This window comes from Trematomus bernacchii, unplaced genomic scaffold (assembly GCF_902827165.1).
Source record: "Trematomus bernacchii unplaced genomic scaffold, fTreBer1.1, whole genome shotgun sequence".
NCBI classification, from domain to species: domain Eukaryota; kingdom Metazoa; phylum Chordata; class Actinopteri; order Perciformes; family Nototheniidae; genus Trematomus; species Trematomus bernacchii.
The window spans coordinates 15,265,771-15,285,454 of record NW_022987720.1 but is presented as its reverse complement, the minus strand read 5'-3'; the positions used below and the strand labels follow the sequence as shown (position 1 = coordinate 15,285,454).

The following is a 19,684-nucleotide window of genomic DNA, read 5'->3' as shown; positions in this document are numbered from 1 at the left end:
GCACGCAGACACTATCTCAGATTCTAGTCTGTTCAAAAATGATGGTTGTTTGTATATTGATACACAAACTGATGGTCATCTTTAAATGTGACTCAGATCTGATCAGATTTGTATCATTAAACAGGTCTGAGAATCTTACCATGCTAGCTGCTCTGTGAGGCCACCTGGTTGTGCTTTGCGCTAAATACCATCAACATGCTAACGTGTTAGTTAAAGTTAAGATGATAGAATACAGATGTTAAGCGGCTACATTTCTTTTAACTTTATCTTAGTAGTAGTGTTTGCAAACTCACTTTATCTAATTGGCACTTAACGCATAGGATGGAAGCACATTTCTGCAAGTAAAAGTAATAAACAAAATGAAAACCTCGCTTTGTGAAAACAAAAAGAAATCCTAGAAGTATCAGAATGTATTATCATTAAGCTTATTTCTCGAGGAGATAAGTTATGACACATTTTCAGATTTTGAGATAAAGTTGTTATTTTCAAGAAAGTTGTAATTTGTTCCAAATTCCAAGTCATTACTTTGAAATAATGATTTGTTATTTTTAGTTTTTCCTTATATTGAGAAACATTCTTCATACTTCATCATTATTTTGAGAAACAGAGTAATGACTTTTTAAATAATTATTCATTATTTAAAGTTGCACATTATGACTTACAGGTTCCCATCACATTGGCAGAAGTTGGCTTCCTTAGTTTGACAGATATTTGGTTAAACATCCACATCTTGGATGAATTCAACTTTTGACCTGACTATGGCACAAGAGGAAACATTAAGTAATCACTAAAGTAATTACAGTTCATCTGCAGGGACATAAATGTGTGTGCAAATGTCATTGCAATCCATTGCATATTTGAGAACATTTCACATACTCAATAGGATGTTGTCCTCTGAGAACCATGAATGTCAGACACCAAATGTAATGGCAATCATCTTACTCAAATAATTCCAGAAATATTTCAGTCTGGACTAAAGTGATAGCTGATATGTCATTATATATGGAAACCCAACATGTTCAATTCAAGATTTAACTGCTCAAACAAATACTTTCTGACATATAACATTTAAAGGTTAAAGAGCGAGAGGGAAGCAGAGGGAGGCAAACATTCACAAAGCGCCTTGAATGTTGAACAGCTGCCAGCTCCTTCTGTTCCGCCTTAATATACGGACATTATTATAGAAAATAGGCCACGATACAGAAATGTTCATCCTCAAGCATATTGCTATCATTTCTTTGACAATTCTGCGTGTGTTTGACCAGGTAGAGTGCATTGATTCATTTGGAGGGAAAACTATTTATGAAAAACAGGCTGCATGTACAGCTTCATTGTGAAAAACAAACACAAGCTTAAACAGAAAAATACTTCAATCCACTGTGGCCATGTTATCAGTCTAGAATCTTTCATTGTGAGGGTTAACCAGAATGAATCAATTCATGAAGGCAATAAAAACCAAACCTGTCAAAAGCAATGCATCTCTCAAGAAAAAGGCCCTTTGTTCAATACAATCTGCTTTCCCATCTCACAGCCAGACACTGTTGCAGAAATCTCTCCTTCCTGTGTGTGCCTTCTGATTTCCTTCATGTGGAAAAAAGGAAGAACATAAATGAGGGAGAGCAAGAGAAAAAAAACGTGCGCATCAATCAAGTCGCTTCTACTGCCAACAATGAGGTCAGTCTTTCATTTACTGGACTCACTGATTCTGAACAAGCCACAACTATCCTCCTACACATGAACACACGAACAAACACTTCTTAAAAACTATTTATTTTGGAGAGAGGGCATGACATATAATATATAAACACTTTCATTAAAACATACTATTCTTTTCTTGCTGTAAAATAAATGTGATACATTAGACTTTGCACTGCAAGTCCTGTCGTGATATATCATCATTTATAATATATAGATCTCTAAACAACTAGTTTGTATTCATTTGCTTACCACAGGGTTCTTTATCCTACTGTCTTTTCCTTAAAAATAACACTTTTTTTTTTAAACACTGAACATATTTTAGCTGCCTTTAGCCTGTAGCAGCCCCAGAGAAAGTTCTTATATTAGCTTTAAGGCAGCAGCAAGCATTTTGCCCAGAAATTCATTAAATACTGGACTCGTCTGAACCCTGGGATAAACAAAGTCGTCGTATGGGATGAACAGCGAACTCTGCGCTCCAGCACTGGCTCTGATCCGGCTCGTCTTTGGCTCACACACACACACTCTTTCATTACTGAGATCACAGAAAAGTACTCCCAGCAGTTAAGCATTTAAAGGCTTCATTCATGACACCTTATCGATGTGTCAAAGCGTTATAAGTTACAAGTAAAAGTTTCCTAAGAATGTGTGGAAAGGTTTTTTAGCTGGAACAGGGAACCAGACAGGCAGAGTTTGTTTCTCACCCATTCTTCTTTTATAAACCCCAATGTCTGCAAAACCAGCTGCTTTCAATGATTTACTTAGTCCTGAAAGTATCATTAGATATGACACAGTCTAAATATAAAAAATATATTTATACATATATATTGGCTTATAAAACATCGAATTGGGATAGACATGGGGATATAAATAAAGTTTTAACATTTTTCACATTTGAAGTTAACAATATTTATGAATTTGGTAAAGAGGACAAAAACATTCATTTGACATAAAAGTGCATCTGATTTAAAATGGATCCTCAAACTAAGGCTTCTCAGTCAGGAATGTTTGGGCCAGACATATTAGGCAAAAGCCAACGGAAATACATTTGGTACTTTTAACAGTTTAAAGCATCTGCCCAACTTTCGTATAAAACTGATCAAGTCTGAGGCATAATATTTCATCTGCCCCTTTTTGGCACTTTGTCGGCTGAGAATACCTGTGATGCTGAAGAGCTACAAGAAGAGAATGGCAGGTAGATGGAGAAGTCACATTGAGGCGAAATGTAAAACATGAGAAGTCAAAAAGAAATATCCACCCTCATCTTATCGGACAGTTATATCTCATCCTCATACTTCTACAGTTAGGAGGCAGCCATAGTGATTGTGGAGGGAGTGTTTTCTGCTTTGGAGAAACATTTAAAGTTGTATCTCTGACTTAAATCAGGTCCTGTGGCTGCAAAGCCTCAGTTAGAAGCTCTATTATTACAATCACCACTGCTCTGAAGGCATTTCCAGAGTCTTCAAAACTCATCTAACCATCTTGATGAAAAAAACATCCACTTTGCTGCACTATGATACAAAAAACGTGTCAGTGGAGAAACTTTTTGTTGCTCTTATACATTTTTACCGGTTTACTAAATGATGTTAAATTGTGGAACAAAAATAAGACTTGTTCTGTTACATAAACTCCAGTGTAGCTACTCTACACATATCTCCAACATCTGTGTTTCATTCAATATACTCAATCATCTAGTAAGAAATGCATCAAACATAGCTTTTAACTACTCTAAGATCTTAGTTTTCTTGAAAAAGAAACTAGACAAAGAGGAGGGGGGGGGAAATAAGTAACACTGTTGTGCACCAGGTGTGTGCTGAAGCTTTGAAATGATGTCAAATACCTGATCCCTGCTCAAAGAAGTGAACGCAAAGACAGGAGAGGCAACTGGATGAATAAACAACTGTAGCATGACTTAATGATGCTGCCTTTGGAGTGCATCATTTGTGCACATAAGAGTGTTTGTAAGGATTCACTGCCCACCAGATAGTTAATGTTTTGTTTCCCCCTGGTGGTGACTCTTGTAAGAGCATGTACTGGCATTGGTATTCAAGAAATAGATGCTGCTGTTGGACGTGGGGGAAGAGGCACGGTGGGTTTTACACTGACTTCTAGTGCAGTTCCACGTCCGGATTTCTGCCATGGATGGGTTTCAAGGAAGCTACAGATACTGATTAGGCTAGTCTGTGGTAAAAAGTTAGAAACCGGGCAGGTTTCAGCACAGAATCTGGGAGAAGGGATGTCTGAGCAGCTCCTCAGCACTGGGTCTGTGTTTGGCCTCCACAAAAATGCAGCTGATGAAGTCCCGTGCCTGGTCCGAGGTGTGTGAAGGCAGCAGTGGGTTGGTGGGCTGGGTGGCGATCTTGAATATGGCCGCCATGGCCTCGTATTCAGCCCATGGAGGCTTTTCCGTCAGCATCTCCACCACGGTACAACCAAGGCTCCTAAAAAAAAGAAATTACATTACATTTAGCAGACGCTTTTATATAAGGCGACTTACACAAAGTGCAATCAACCATAAAGACTCTGAACAGCAACAAGCCTGCAAGTACAAGTAGTCTAGTCACAAAACAAGCTGAAACAAATACCACATATGAGCTTTACAGGAATGTTTTGAGTTGAAACTTTCACACTCTGCAGAGGGCCTCCTCCACCTGTTTGGGAGCTTTACTCCCCTCCAGCCTGGGCTGAGAACCTGGAACATACCAACCTCTGTTACGACCTGTCTGACTGGCCTTCAGCCAATCACATCACAACACTCATGGGTTCACCACCCAATCAGATTGCATGAGGGAATGTTGTCTGCTCTGTGTGGGTGTGTGGTAGACCGTGGGTTACATACTGCAGGCTTTACTCACTTTATTTTTATAAATCTTCCCTCTGAGAGCACAGAGCTTCTACCACTAGATCCAACTCAAAATGATGATGGGAATGAAGGTTACTACATGATACAACACCTAACAACTACATTTAAAAAGCCAATATGTTTGTGTTTTCATGGAAGTCAAACAAGTACAATGGACTGCATTATATGTATTTTTTTATCCGGTCTTTCTGAGTCCTCAAAGAGCTTATAAGTACACCCTTCACGCATTCACACACATTCATACGAAGGCAGGGGCTGCCATGCAAGGTGCTACCTGCTCAAGGAAGCTAACACTCACACACATGCACACACCATTTCCATGCCATCAAGAGCAATTTGGGGTTATCTTGCCCAAGGATACATCGGCATGATAACTGCAGGGTAGTAGCAGTACCATTTATAATCTGCTCTACAGCTTTGAGTAAGCAATTAAGAATTCTTCCAGGTATTAAACAAAATGGGTTATATGTATTTCAATATTGAGATGTATGCACCTTATTTACAAACATATTTTAAATTAAGTTGGCTATAGAAAGCATAAATATGAAAATCTACAATTTGTGCTCCGAGAAACTGCTTCAATTAAAAGACCTTCTTACCTAATATAAATATAGCTTAAGCATGACTTATATCCCTGAAACATGTACTGTACTTAATTATCTGGGATCAAACATTGAGCTAGAGCGCTGTGCATCTCCTGGTCTTACCAGACGTCAGCTTTCCTCCCGTAGCCCTCTCCACTGATCACCTCGGGGCTCATCCAGTACGGGGTGCCGGTCACAGAGCGGATGCCGGTGCCAGACATGCAGATGGTCTGCAGCCTCTTGCTGGCACCAAAGTCTCCGAGCTTCACGTTGCCCTCTGAATCCCGCAGGATGTTGGCACCTGAGTTGGCAAATGGAACACGTAAATATTTGATTCCCTTTCACATACGGTCAAACGTTTGTATATCAAAACTCTGTCTAAACATTGATCTAGTGTCAAAATAGTATATTACTCTAGCCCCTGTGTATTAACAGGACTACCTTTGATGTCCCGGTGTACGATCATGTTGCTGTGCAGATAGGACATGCCCTCCAGGATCTGTCTTGTGTACTTCCGTGTCACGTTTTCTGTCAACGCCCCGTAGGCCTTCAGCTGATCTTTGATTGAACCCTGATAGGAAACAAGCAAATGCTAAAACACACCAGCACACACACTGTGAGCACATTACGATTTAAGACCACCAGTCTCCCCCCTCACTGAAGGTCTAAACGGGGAACACAGTCAGGATGTAAAAAGAAACACATATAACAAAACTTAGAAAAGTACACATTTGGAAAAAGTAAGTTAATTGATCAAAAGTATTCATTTAAAAATAGACTGATAAACAAAGAAAAGTAATCACATTGTTTGCAGTGTAATTTAGCTGATGCGTGCTTGAATTGATATTGGAAAACAACAATCTTGGGTTGAAAGAGAGACTACTCGGCGTTGATCTGCTCTATGGTCATTATTTGTGGATGCCAAGACCTAGAAAATATAAACAACTGACTGACTGCAACAATGTGACATTTGTTTCTTCTGGTTCTTCATTATCTCTTTAATCTCACTACTTATTTAGTCCTGAAAGAAGTTGGCTACATAACTATGGCTCAGTATCCCCAAACTGAAACAATGTTACGGAGTTCCTAGAAAAGGTTCCTGGAAAAGTATCTGCAGTTGAAAAGAAAAAAGGTATTTAACTTAATAATGGGCATCATTTCAGATGGAAGGAACAGAGATATGCCAAGTAACACTTCCTTCAAGGTTCAAGGTTCAAGGTTCTTTATTGTCAATCTGACATAGCTACAGAGTAATTATGTAGTTGAAAATCTTATGTCACAGGCTTCTCCAACAGTGCAACATAATAACATAATAACAATAAGAGCAAGAGCAATACAAAAAGAATAATAGTTATAAAATAAAATAAAGTGATGCAGTACGAGTCTATATACAAGTTATTGGAGTGATATATATATATATATTAGGTATTAGATACATACTACTGAGTAGCAGATGAATGTTTGAAGTTGTTTCAACAGTTCAATTTTTTAACAGTCCTAATGCCAACATCACCAGATTAATATCAAATCAAAACATTTAGTCATGGGAACAAATGGATGCCCTCCGTTTGCCTTACTCATGTCTTTTTTGGATTTAAATAATTGCCCTGTGACATAATGTTGGATGCCAACTTGTCTTTGAACAAATAAACTGAGGTTAGGGAATTATTTTAATTTGTTAAACCAGCGAAAAACAGCATTTATCTGTTCCCTAGCTGGATCTCTGAGAATACAATCTGCTGGGACTCACCCCCGGCATGTACTCCATGAAGATGGTGAGGGTCTTCTCATTGTGGTCCCTCAGACAGCCGTAGTACTGAACAATGCGCTCGTGGTGCAGATTTTTCAGCAACTGGATTTCACACTCCAAAGCGCTGACCTCCTGTACAGACGCAATGAGAAGCAGGGAGATTACAACACGAAGACTCAACCGCTCAGACATAAAAGCTCAGATTTCTGAACAATGCCGCTTTGTTTTCATTTGAAAACAAAATGCACTTTCCGGACATGCCAGAGACATGATGAATGCTCTGTCATATCTGTTACTGCTGATGACAACAAATCTAACCATAAACACAGGAATGACAAACAGTTATTAATCGCTGCATGTTGAGCCAAATGTGAAACCTTGAGTAAAGAGAGTAGATCTAAACCCACAGGCCCCCTATAGAAGAGAGGGAAGTCAAATTAATCCCAACACAGAAGCCGGTTTTAAAGAAACAACGGATTCAAATGTGCTATAAGCTGGGAGGGGGTGAAGGGGTAATGAAAGGCCAAGGCAATGACCGCCCGCCCCGCCCCCCCCCCCACCACAACATCCGTCTCCTTTTTAGACACAGGAAGTGACAGTGCATTTTTCCTCTGTGGAAGACAGGAAAACCCATTAAAATGGGGAAGAGGGGGGGTTGAGGGAAGAAATCTCTTCAACGCTTCATCAGTAAAAAGTTGTTTCCACTTGGATTTCAATGTCATGTTTTTATAGCAACTTGAGTTAATATCAAATTGTAAATAGTGGTTATCTTCTCCCTCAGTACCAGAAATATGAAAGGGGAAGGCATAAGACAACCAAGCTTTCTGTCTCTGTGAAAACATGAACATTTGATCTCCATGTGCCTCACCTTGCTCGTCTCAGGACTCTCAGGATCAAACTGGACCTGCTTGGCAGCCAGTTCTCTCCCAGTATCCACATCGTAACACAGGTAAACACGACCGAACGCTCCCTGGCCCAGAAGCTTCCCCCGCCGCCATGTCATCGGAGCACTGGGTGCTGCAAAGAAACAACACAGCTGTTTATTTGTTTCTATTTAATATATAGAACATGCCATCTTACATAGCACAGAAAAGAGTACACAGCCTTTAAATAGTTGCCAAAATAATTATTTTCTCTTTTACCCTTCCAACAAATGTTCCTAATAAGCAAAGCTAAACTGACGGATTTCTAATGGCACAGCAATGCATATGGTACAGTTAGCACAGGAATCTGACACACCTTTTAAGTATTGTTTCTAATTTCCTGCTAAAAGTCAACTCTAGAGGAAAAACTTAATTAGATGATTAGGTATATATATTAGCCATTGAACCCTGCAATGCATCATCTAGATATCCTTTAAGAATAATAAGGACACTTTGTTTTGAGTCTTAATGGAGCAACACTCACACTTGTGCGCGACAGGACGCTCTTGGGGCCGCAGCCTGCCCTGAGCGTCGACATGCTTCCAGCTGCCCACACTCTCCTCGCTGCCATTGAGCGACCGGCGCGAGGGCACCAGAGTGAACAGGTTCCCCTGGGGGCGGCGGATCCTCGGGAACGTCCGCCGGCCTGAAGGAGAGCAGGAAAGAGGTTGGCCCAGGTTAAAAATCTCATGACAAACAGAGGAGATTAAGAGAGGAAATGGTAAAAAGAGAAAGCATGAGTAATAAGCTACATTGTCAGATAAGATACCAATGGTCTTACCTTCACTGTGGTCTTTATGATGCAGGGAGACGTGATACCTACGAGGAAAGGTGCCTCCTTTCCCTGCTACCCTGTCATACACATGATTCTCCCGGTCTGAAAGTAAATATCCAAAGGTCAAAGATCAGGAGGATTAGCCTGTAATTGAAACGGTTTAGCTCAGTTGCTCACTGAGTCACATGAGCTACATTATGACTCTCCCTTGAAGACTATACTTTTGTAGAACAAGGCAGATCTGGACTTGAAAAATAACTGTAGTTGTAGATTTTATTTGTTCTATTTAAAAATGTTTTTAGCTTTGGTTTATTTATAAAAAGGCCTGGCCAGGACTAGTATTTACAGTTTTCTTTTATAAATGTGGCTTTTGGTTTGCTGTAAACACATGAACTCTTATGCATCGCTCACAGTGTCCCGATGGTTAAAAATCAACACAAAGAATGCTTCAACTCATAATATCTGAGTGAATTGCTTGAACACAATATTTGCCCACGGGGAATGGGAAAATCATGGCAGCTCTCACCTGAGCCCTCCTGACGATTATCAGGATAACTCTTAGCTCTATGCATTCGAGACTTTCTCAGTGAGGGGCTGTAAGAGAGGAGAAGATAGGAAGAGGAGTAAGAGATGTTGAGAGGTATAATTTGGGTGATAACATAAAACAAATGCCAGAAAAATAAGAAATATGAAAGAAGAAGTGAGTCTCTGGCAGGCAGATCTGTGCTCCTACCTGTCTGAGTTGCTGTCTAAAGACTGACAGCTGCCAGAAACAGAATTCTCTGCACTGCTCCAAGGATCCAGCACCTGCACAGGCACAGTGGAAAATAAAGGTGCTTTGTGAACACACATTCATTTCAGCAAAAGCAAATTCCACCATAAAACAGAATGTATTTAAGAACACTTGAATCAATAAGCTCATGTTTCAATGGCTCCTCTTGCAATGTATAGATGGATACATTTGTTTGACCTTTTACCAACAGCTTTAACACCTTTACAGTGTCTTGCAAACTTGAAGAAAAGGTATTGAACCTTTGAAGTTGAAAATTGAAAATGTTGTATATGACGGGACTACGGATGGAAACTAGCTCAAAGCTAAAATCCGGCTCATTTACATTTAAAAGCATTATTTTGTTTAAAATGTTCATTAATGTGCACTGTCCCGGTTCAAATAAACGATTAAATGAAAAATGAAATGAAAGACGAGGTATTTATGGGATAAAATCTCAGATACACAACACATGATTTATACTTTAAGGTGGATTTTCTTAATATCGAAGCAATGACTCACACACTGATCGCTGGTCTCAGGGATGAACTCCCCCTCGCTGTTGATGCTGGTGTATGAACCTTGGCGGGCGATCCTCTGCTGGCGTTCAGGCACGTAGCCAGGAGGCGGGGAGCTTCGCCCCGTGTTCTGAGAACCTGGGATAAGAAAGGAGTAAAGATCATAAAGGAAACATTAGATATATGAGAAAAAAACTCACAACTACAACTATTACACTAAACAATGGAGGATTAATACATACACATATCACCACTACACTCTTTTTATTGCTGCTATCTACAGGCCTGAAACACACGGCAACAATATGCTGTGAGGAAATCAGTTGATTTCATGATAATGATATTTGCCTAATTTTTTACAAAATGCCTTCTTCATTTATGTTGAGATGTATTTGGACATCAAGCAGCACTAAAAGCAAATATGCAGTACTTGATGCCACATTCATACAACTCACATACATGCAACTACTGTCATGAATAAATGTTATTTTAATATTCAGAAACCCTCTCCCCCAAAAAGAAAAAAGAAAACATCTGTAAAAATACTGATAGCTTCCATTCTGAGTGAAAGGAGCAACAGCTCAGAGTCTTAATATTTATGGTGCTGTCAAAGTTTAGCTCTGAGGCCCTCCTGCAGTCACTAATAGCATTCTGTAATCTGATTGGCTAATGTCCAGCAGGCATCGTCTAGTGATGGTGAACGGGAAAAGGAAGTGGAGCCATTGCTAAAAGGGGAAGCCAAAGAGAAGGCGACACACAAGGAAATCCAGGAAGTAAAAAAGAAAGTGGCAAAAGCACGACGACATGACAGCTACCCAAAACTGAATATTATCAAAACGTTAAGAAAAAAGAGTGTTTATTTTTCCTACTTTTAGTCACTGGATTCACACTCTTTTTGGAGATAAGATTAAAAAGAAAGTTGAATGACGGGTGAAGATTTGTACCAGTTGATAGGTGGCGTCCCCTGGGCTCTGACGATTGGTAGGCCGTGCTAACGTCTCCAGTGGACTGCGAGGGTTTGACCCTCACCTGCTTACACGGCACGTGGTGGGAGGGGGAGGGGGCCTGTAGTGGGAAGGAGGAGAGGAGAATAGGAGGCTTAAAAAACGTTCAACACACAATGAAACTTCATGTCAGCAAGCCAGTTAGTGTAATGAGGAACTTTGATTTGACAAAACATGGCTCAATGGTGAAGAAATGTCAGTGGTGCAACAATATGCTGTAAATGCATGCCCAGTGGGTGAGTGTGTGAGTGTGTGAATTACATTGCTGTGCTCCTGAGTGAGCAGCATGATCCTGATGCTCTTCATGTTGGAGCTGCGGTCCAGCAGGTCGATTGCCTTGTCCAGGTCATCCTGGTCTCGCAGAGGGATGGACAACTGCGAGGAAACAAGACAAACACAGAAAACATCAATATCAACAAAACATATATATAAACAACCACATACCAAGATTCACAAGCATACAAACGCTTTTGGAAACATTTTTAAAATGTACCAATGTTTAAATGTTTTATCACTTGCATACACACGGACCCACAAAATACGGTTTTATTTTAATTCTCATAAATGAAACGCGTGTAGACTCACACAAACATATTTGGAATTGATTGTAGAGCGAAAACTATCAGTTGATTGTTGGAAAATGAATCAATAACTTTATAAAATATATAGATTTATAGATTTATAATAATCCAAACCTTCCCTGTTTCCAGCTCTCCACTTTACCTCATTGTTCATATAGTGCAGGTCAAGCTGCTGGCCAAAGACAGTCTTTACTTTCTGGTGGATTTCCTCGAACTGCACAGGCCTTCCAAACATCAGGATCCTACACATTACACAAAACAAGAAGCAAGAAATCATAAACAAACGTTTTAGAAGAGATTTGTACTGGCTGTTAAGGAAACAGCTTTCGACTTACATGCACATGTGCAAGCAAAATACACACAAGCTGCTGTTTGTAGTGTGTGCAGATTCCTCCAAGTACACCTTGCATATTTGAGGTTTGTGCTGGCAGCCACAGACTAACCACAGTCCTTTTCCCCTTCCATCCTCCAGCTCACATACCAGTCTGAAATAAGTGCTGGTCTTAGTCTTTCTCATGAACTGGAACATGTGACGAGGACAGCATGCCTGAGTGTGTTTATGTCTCTGTGTGAGTTTATGCTCTCTCTCCCCCTTAGATGTACATCCATGTATACACACACACACAAACACACACACAAAGAAGAGAATGACAAATTAAACGTACCTCCTCTCTCCTGAGAACTCAAACTTTATCCTGACATCGTCCTGAAAGAAAACAGAAACAGTAAGATCAGAGATAACACTCAAAAACACTAACACAATTAAATGACCATCGTAACTATCAGAGATGTGTTTTTCCCAAAAGAGAAAACTTAAAAGAGACTGACTTACTCATGCACTGCCTTCACTTATTGACCTTACACAAAGAGTATTCGCTGGGAAGAAATATCACTCTGCACCTCCTCCATCGCTACATCACTTGCCAAAAAACCCACTTCCACTCATAACAAGTCCAAACTTAAGTTATTGAGGTGGGAAAATGGTAGAGAATGTGTTTCCCAGGGGGGAAATCTCTGGATTTAAGCAAACATTACATTGCACATGAGTTGTCTGCTTTGGCTGTTTTCCGTGGCTGCAGCTGCAGTAGAAAGTGAGGGTGGGCTACTTATCCTACACAGGCAAGATATATTTTTAGAAAAGAAGGTGAAAATAACTCAATTTATTAATCAGTGGGTGGTTATCTTGGGAATTCATGTACCACTATGTTACATTATCTAGTTGTGTGGTCTAGGGGAAATACTATAAAACACGAATATACTTGCACAAGCGCTTTAGTTACACTCTTTGTAGCAGAGGTCCAAAAATGTAATGTAATGTAACATTGACAGACCACTGGTCATTAAGAAAAAACATAATTTATCAGCATTTAAGACGCTCCTGAATATTAAAAGGTATTGTAATATATACCAAACACAAAGACACTTAACTGTTTAATTTTGAAGCAAATCTCAACACGTGTGTTAAGCTTTTCATTCATGCTGTGGACGGAATCTACAGTAAGACCTACAGTGTTATACAATGTTTGATTTCTGGTGATGTTGTTGTACCGCACCTGTCTGTTGGCCTGGGCAGGTATCTTGGGTTTGTTGCTGTCATATGACAACACAGGCTGGCGCCGCGTCATCTGGAGGGCAACCAGGTCCTTCATTATAGAGTGGAGAGCCTGCCTCTCGTCTAAAGAGGATAATGAGTTGGGAAAATACACAATTAGAGTGTGGATTGGATAATGGATGGCCTTTGTGTGTCTATTTGACGGACAGAGAGCGGTATCCGCCCCTCAAAGTCATTTCTGCAAAAATGTTTTAACTACATCCATATTGAGAATATCCTGTGACAGGGTATTTGAGGCAAATGAGGCCCTGCAGTGTTTTTGATATGCCTATTCCCATGTTTGATCTCAGGGCAAGCTCTGCCTTGGCTGCACTAGCTCATGGAGAGAAAATATTCTCCTTGTGAAGCTTGGACAGACATCATACAGTCCTGGGGCAGCAGAGAGAACCAGACCCCCATCTCCATAACGCAGACAAGCAATCCTTCATCCAACAGCGTCTGGAGCAGCAGCTCTCACAGGCCGTGGCCTCAGGGATAGTGTTTGTTGTGAGTGTATGTCTGTCTTTATCTCATGTTGAGAGAAAACCATGCTCATAATGTCTTTCTAACATCAGAATTTAGAGAACTTACTCATTGTGGCAATGTTTGCTCACGTGGTCTTCAAACCAAGTCCTCAGAAACGTGTCTGTGGTGTGCAAACCCACCAACAGCCTGGAGTGGTAAAACAGAAAATGAATTTGTTTTAAGATAAAGAGTGTAATAACTTACGATGGCACGCAAGCAAGACAGGAGATGACATATGAAAAAGGTTGTTCAGCATACAAGTACCTCAGCCCATAAAACATCACTCAGTGGTAAATATTACTAACATTAGGACTAAGAAATGGGGAATAAACTGAAGGGTTAGATGACAATGTGGCTGCAACCCTATTTTATGATATGCAAGTAAAAAGAAAAAGACAGAATATTGTTTTACTGTGAACTAAACAGAACCACATTTTCTTTTGCAGTACCTTTTTTATTCATAGTTCCTTGCAGACATTTAAAAAACATGTAATCTAAGCCTGCACAACACATACCTAAAGATGTGTCTGAGTGAGTGACCTGAGTGAATGAGAAAGTGTGCAGTGCATATGAGAATGTGAATTGTGTGTTTTGCACATTAAAAAAACATGACAATTGGAAACTGGCAGTGATCAGTATGGCACGATTTAAAAGGGAAGAATGTTTTTAACAGGGAGTTTTCATCCATTTTAAATATCTACCAGCTTTAAACCTCTCTGATTGCACGAGCTGCACAAACCCCCAACTCAGCTGGGTTATAGGTCCATTGTTAACAGGGCAATATTACCGGCCTCGTGTATGCCGTCAACAGCACTATAAAGTGAGGCATTTCCTTTTATGAAGAGGGTTTCCCCAAATCTGTACTATTAAGAAATTGAATTCAAAGTCAAGTCAAAGTCAACTTTATTGTCAATGTTCTGTGTGTGAGATACAAACAGGTAGATCGAAATGCTGAGTAATCTAACAAAGGAGAACACAAACTTAGTTTTCACAATCACAAAATATGATGGAAAACATTGGTTGGTAAAAAGGTATTACAATCAAAAGACAATCACCCAACATCTCTACCTTAACTTATCTCTGCAGGGGAGGATACCACAACTCAAATTCTCTCTGTATGAAACATTTCAAACCTGCATATCTCATTTTGTGAAACTCCTTGGGATTATCTTCCTGCTCTGAAACTTGAAGCCAGGGATTGCTGTTGCACTAAATGCTGATTTGGCAGTTCTGTATGGCTTAATACATGTAATTGACAATGATAAAGTGGCCTGTTACCAGTCATTTGGGGTTTCTGGAACTTTATAAGAGGTTGCCCATGGCTCTGAAGGACATGCTTCTTTAAAAACTAGTGGACTTGATTTGTCACTTATCCAGGTTTATCTTGCAGATCATTTGCAGTACCATTTACCACTCAACTCAAAGATGCAGAGATACTCTCAAATCAGGTTCATCTGTTTTTTAGTCAGATAAATTAATGTGAACAATCATGTGTAAGGTTGTCGGGTTATGACCGTAAACTTTCAAGTCGAAGAACAACATTTTGTTTGCCATTGTCTCTCAAATAGATGCATGTGCACACAGGGTAAGCACACCAATGCACATGAAGCATTTTCCAGTTATGGGTCTGACTGTTATAGCAGTATGTAAATATCCCCATTGCAACAAATCGTAAATATGTATTTCATTTGGTGTGCAGGTTTGGTCATTTTTCTGTACAACAATGTCTTAATTTAGCTGCTAATGGCAATCTGGCTACTGTTGCTGTTTACCCCTGTTCTGACCACGATGAGCCCATTTGTATATACATATGGCCATATCAAGTCACTACAAATAAGAGGAACCTCTCAGTAATATCCCATGACTGGTCTAAAACATTGTGGAAAGATAAAGATATGAACCAGAGTCCAGTGTAAACAAGGGTTACAGCTTGCCTAGTAATATACTGCAGCAAATCCAAGCATGTACATTATATCTGTGGTTTGCTGCTGGGTAAGCCCAGGGAAAAACTGACTAACTTAATTTACAATACGACAGTTATTAGACCAGGAAACACCGGTGATGATGGAGCCTAGAGAAAATGTTACAACTGTCTCTCTGAGGATAGACTGGCACAGTCAGAAGGCTTTTTGAGAAGAAAACGGACAGCATCGGTACCTGCGGCAACTCATTGACTCTGTGGATTCTGGGTAATAATCACCCACAGGAATGCCAGGCATGTCTGTCTGTGGTTGGCAGACCGTTACCACGCTGCTTTCAGGCTTCCGCTCTCTCATGTTCTCCTGCCAATGGAGTATAGGTGCCAAGTACCTAAGTCTTTCAACCCTTTGAACTTCATGCATGTGCCCAGCGTTTGGAAGTTTACTTTTGAAATGTAAGTTTCATATTACCCTCTTTTAAAATGTTGTAACTTATGTAACCTTGTTGTGCCATATTATCCCCTGTTTAAGTGTGCAAGTTGCATGGATCTACAATCACTTCAGGACTCTCAGAGCCATCATCTCATCAGTAGAGGTAATGCTGGAGATGCGTGTACCTCAGGTCCCCTGAAGTCAACAACACAACAACTATCCTCCCTGTCCATTCCCCCAGAGACCCTCTGCTGTCCCCTGCTTCTCCTGATTGTAATGACCTCCCAGGTGGAATGCAGAGAATTCAATGGAGAAAGAGGCTGCGCTCTACCAGTCCAGTCAGCTGTGCCCGCTTTATTTGTCTTGTATCACATTTCCAGGACTAGCAGGATTTACATGGATTTTCTTCCCCTCTCTTTTCTGTCTGCTTTGAGAGGTGTTTAGTCTGAGGCTGTTTTTCCCAGCCACAGTTCTTACTCTGTCTTTGGCCAGTCATGCATCTGGACTCAGTGCTTCACAGCAAAATCCCCTGGCCTGATGACTCTCCTGTTTCAGGTGCACGTGTTTTGGGTTCAAGGTAACCCACCACATTTGAATATTGCAATGTCAACAGTCTCAAAATCTCGTTACTTGCCTTGGCTAAAGTTTCAAATGTTGCTTGTAATGTTTCAATACATACATACATACAGATGTTATTTGTATAGAAAGATGCCGAGAGATAAGCTCTACAAAATCACAAGGAGTTTTTAAAATCTTCCTATTCTGCATTACAGATGACAACATGTGAAGGTTATAGAAAAGTTAACAAAGATCAAAGAGAAAAAGTAGGAGGGCCTTCTGAGGTCCATACCTTTGTCCAGTTGGCACAGCTATCAACATCTATTACATGTCAATAACAACCCATGACACTATCACAGAGAGGACTTATAGCTTATAGTTTAACTACAATGAACAACAACCACATTTCATTCTTATTTTATGTTTAAAGTGTTCAAACCTGACAAATTAAGCCCTACACTTGTAAGTATTTGAGTACATACATTTCAAATTAATGCAAAGGACTTATTGCAGACCATGAATAACTCTCTACTTAATTGGAAGCTTTATTTATTGGTGCTTTTCCCAATAAATAATAAAGTGAATTATGTACCTAATTTACCTCTGAAAATTAGATACTTATTTCACTGCACTTCCTTTCAATGATGCATCAGGAACTAGAAGGATTGCTGTTTGTGAAGCAGTCTTATTTACTATTGGTAAAATACCTCCTTAATAAGTCAATTAAAACCCATTAATTACATATCATGTGACTTTAAAAAAAACAATTATGTGTTCTGTTTGATGTTGTTTTGTTAAATAATTAAGTGTTCTGTCCAAATGTAAACATGTGGTGCTGTAATTGAGGATGCATGCTCAGCCAACCGACCCTGTGTAAATGAAGATAAATGAATGCAGGGAATGTGATTGAAGACAGTGTTTATTAAACGAATCCTAGAACGAGTTTTGCTCCTATTCGGCCATGTATATTTGATTCAGTAGGCCTATATAAACATGTATTTGATCTTATATGTACGATTTGTTTAAATGTTTTTAATTCAAATGTTATTTGCTTATATTTGGTACTGTTTCAACGTTAACATACAATCATATACATTTGTATATCATACTTTCTAACAGTGGACATACATGAATATATAATTTAATTGAAATGGAAATTGGAGAATTGGCACAACCTGTAGTTAAACAATTTCCCACATGACCTGAATGCAGCATAATTCAATCATCAAATACCTGTCATCCCTGTCACGTGCACAACTCTCACCTGTGGTTTGCGTCACCGGTGTCTCGCAGCAGGGATGACGCAGTAGTTCCAGCCGTCGCTCACGTCCATCGGTGTCCACCGGCAGACCGTCACACCGGTGAGCGTGTGTGAGAGTGGGGCGCCATGACCCCCCCCCCCCCCCCAGATAACTCTTCTTCTTCAACGGCAAATGAACGCACTCACACAAACGGATAGTCTCCAGGTTGTAAAAACAAACAGACAGCTGTGATTTTTACACAGAAAATGTTCCAATGGGAAAAAAGCAGGCTACATCAGGCTTCTCCAGCTCTGTCCCAGAGACTAACTCCTGATCCGCTGCAGCCTCGGACCTTTGGAAAACTTAAATTTCCAAAACATGTTTTCATTGTTCACACACGACTCTGCTAAGCATGCAGATCAGGGCGCTGAATACCACCAATCACGAAGCACAAAAACCACCAATGAAGGTGTAAGAATAACTGTATGGCCTGTTTGAAATCCATTTGTAAGCAACAGCTTCGCCAGAGGAAAAGACCGAACAATTTCCGTGATTTTGATAGCACCTCTTCCTGCTAAGTTTGCAGATTTTCCTCTGCGTTGCCAGGTTGGAGTCCACAATACAGCAGGCTGCAGATATCCTTATTCTGCATATACTGTCATCTCATTGCAACTTAAATATGGTTAAAAAAAAAACATATAAGAATGCATGTGAATGCCTAATAAGAAGTATACTTTATTAAGTGCGCGACATGTTGCAAAAACTGGCTCAAATATACGTTGTTGTACACATAACCTCGATTTATTTTAGGAGAGTTCGATTAACTCCATCGATGTTTTACACCTCGCAGAGCTTCGTACGTAAATTACGGTTGCTTAAAGTATTAAAACTGACACTAATGTGAAAGAAAACGCAGTATTTTCTCGGAGTCACAGAGTTTGCGTGCAGTTTCTGTAGCCGACTGCAGTCCACAACTTCCCCCCAAAGCAAAACAAAGTAACAAATAATCTCCAGCCGAATACGTCAAACTTCCTGACAGAAAAAATATCGCCACCGGAACCCGCTTTTTTAAACTTCAACAAGTCGTGAAAACTTTACTCCAAAGTCGCGTCCATGTTTTCCAAATGCTTCACTCTCCGTCCCCCATACGGGTATAAAAACATGGATTTATTCCCAGGGGGATTTCTGGTTACTAAACTATCTAAATAAACGCCGTGCGGCAGCGGGAGCGCGCTGTTACTCGGTCGAAATCTTTCTGCAAGCGCGCTCACGATATTGTTAAAGGGGCGGACCAGTTGTGACGTAGATCGCTCTCATGCTGCCTTCATAATTATAGGAAAATCCATATTTAAGGTATCATTGTGCACATCCACGCAGCTTTTTGCCATTATATTGATGCACCAGTGGTAGGGGAAGTATTCATATTCTTTAAGCAAAAGTGTTTTTTCTATTTCTATTAATATATACCTTCTATATTTCTATTAAAATAAAAAACATCTATATTGATTCTGACTTTTCTACATCCAACTCACAGGTTTATCATTACTTTGAGAAAAAAGATGATTAATTTTCCCCTTTTAGAAGTGTAGTTATGGTCATTTGTTCTGGAAATTTCATTTTCGAGCCTGAGACCTGAAAAACAGGCTTGGGGCCTAACAGGTGTTGTTGCAAATAAAATGAAAGATCTAAAAGTACTAATTTCATAGTTCATAAATACTGTGGTAAAAGTATATAACATGCATTGACAAGTAATCTTCATTTAAGGTCTAATGTAAAATAAGCCTTTATTGGTCCCCATTGGGATAATTTGTATGTTGTAGCAGCACAAGTTACAGATCAATAGAAAAATGAAAAAATAGTATGAGGTTTATGGAAGCTAAAATGAAAAAGTATAAAAAATAGAAAGAATGACTTTACTCAATGTTGAAAAATGTCCTCTGTGACTATCATGCAATA

The 19,684-nt window shown here is 39.8% G+C and overlaps 1 protein-coding gene across 1 annotated transcript; it reads right to left on the bottom strand.

Annotated features, from left to right (window-relative positions):
* Positions 1-1,753: 1,753 nt before the first annotated feature.
* Positions 1,754-18,976, bottom strand: map3k3 (mitogen-activated protein kinase kinase kinase 3). Its single transcript, XM_034143066.1, has 17 exons — positions 17,752-18,976; positions 13,645-13,725; positions 13,016-13,137; positions 12,128-12,168; positions 11,605-11,704; positions 11,143-11,256; positions 10,822-10,942; positions 9,882-10,015; positions 9,324-9,397; positions 9,117-9,184; positions 8,597-8,692; positions 8,300-8,461; positions 7,761-7,909; positions 6,893-7,024; positions 5,584-5,713; positions 5,266-5,443; positions 1,754-4,136 (listed from the first exon to the last, which is right to left on the bottom strand). Exons 2-17 carry the CDS (start codon positions 13,646-13,648, stop codon positions 3,908-3,910), a joined length of 1,854 nt encoding a protein of 617 aa, XP_033998957.1. The 5' UTR covers positions 13,649-13,725; positions 17,752-18,976; the 3' UTR covers positions 1,754-3,907.
* Positions 18,977-19,684: the final 708 nt, after the last annotated feature.

Bases quoted from the DNA above. Each gene is read 5' to 3' on its own strand.
- map3k3 (XM_034143066.1), bottom strand. The intron at 9,185-9,323 runs GTAGGAGCACAG...CCTCTCTTACAG, and splicing joins TTAGACAGCAACTCAGACAG to CCCCTCACTGAGAAAGTCTC. The intron at 5,444-5,583 runs GTAGTCCTGTTA...TTGCCAACTCAG, and splicing joins CGTACACCGGGACATCAAAG to GTGCCAACATCCTGCGGGAT.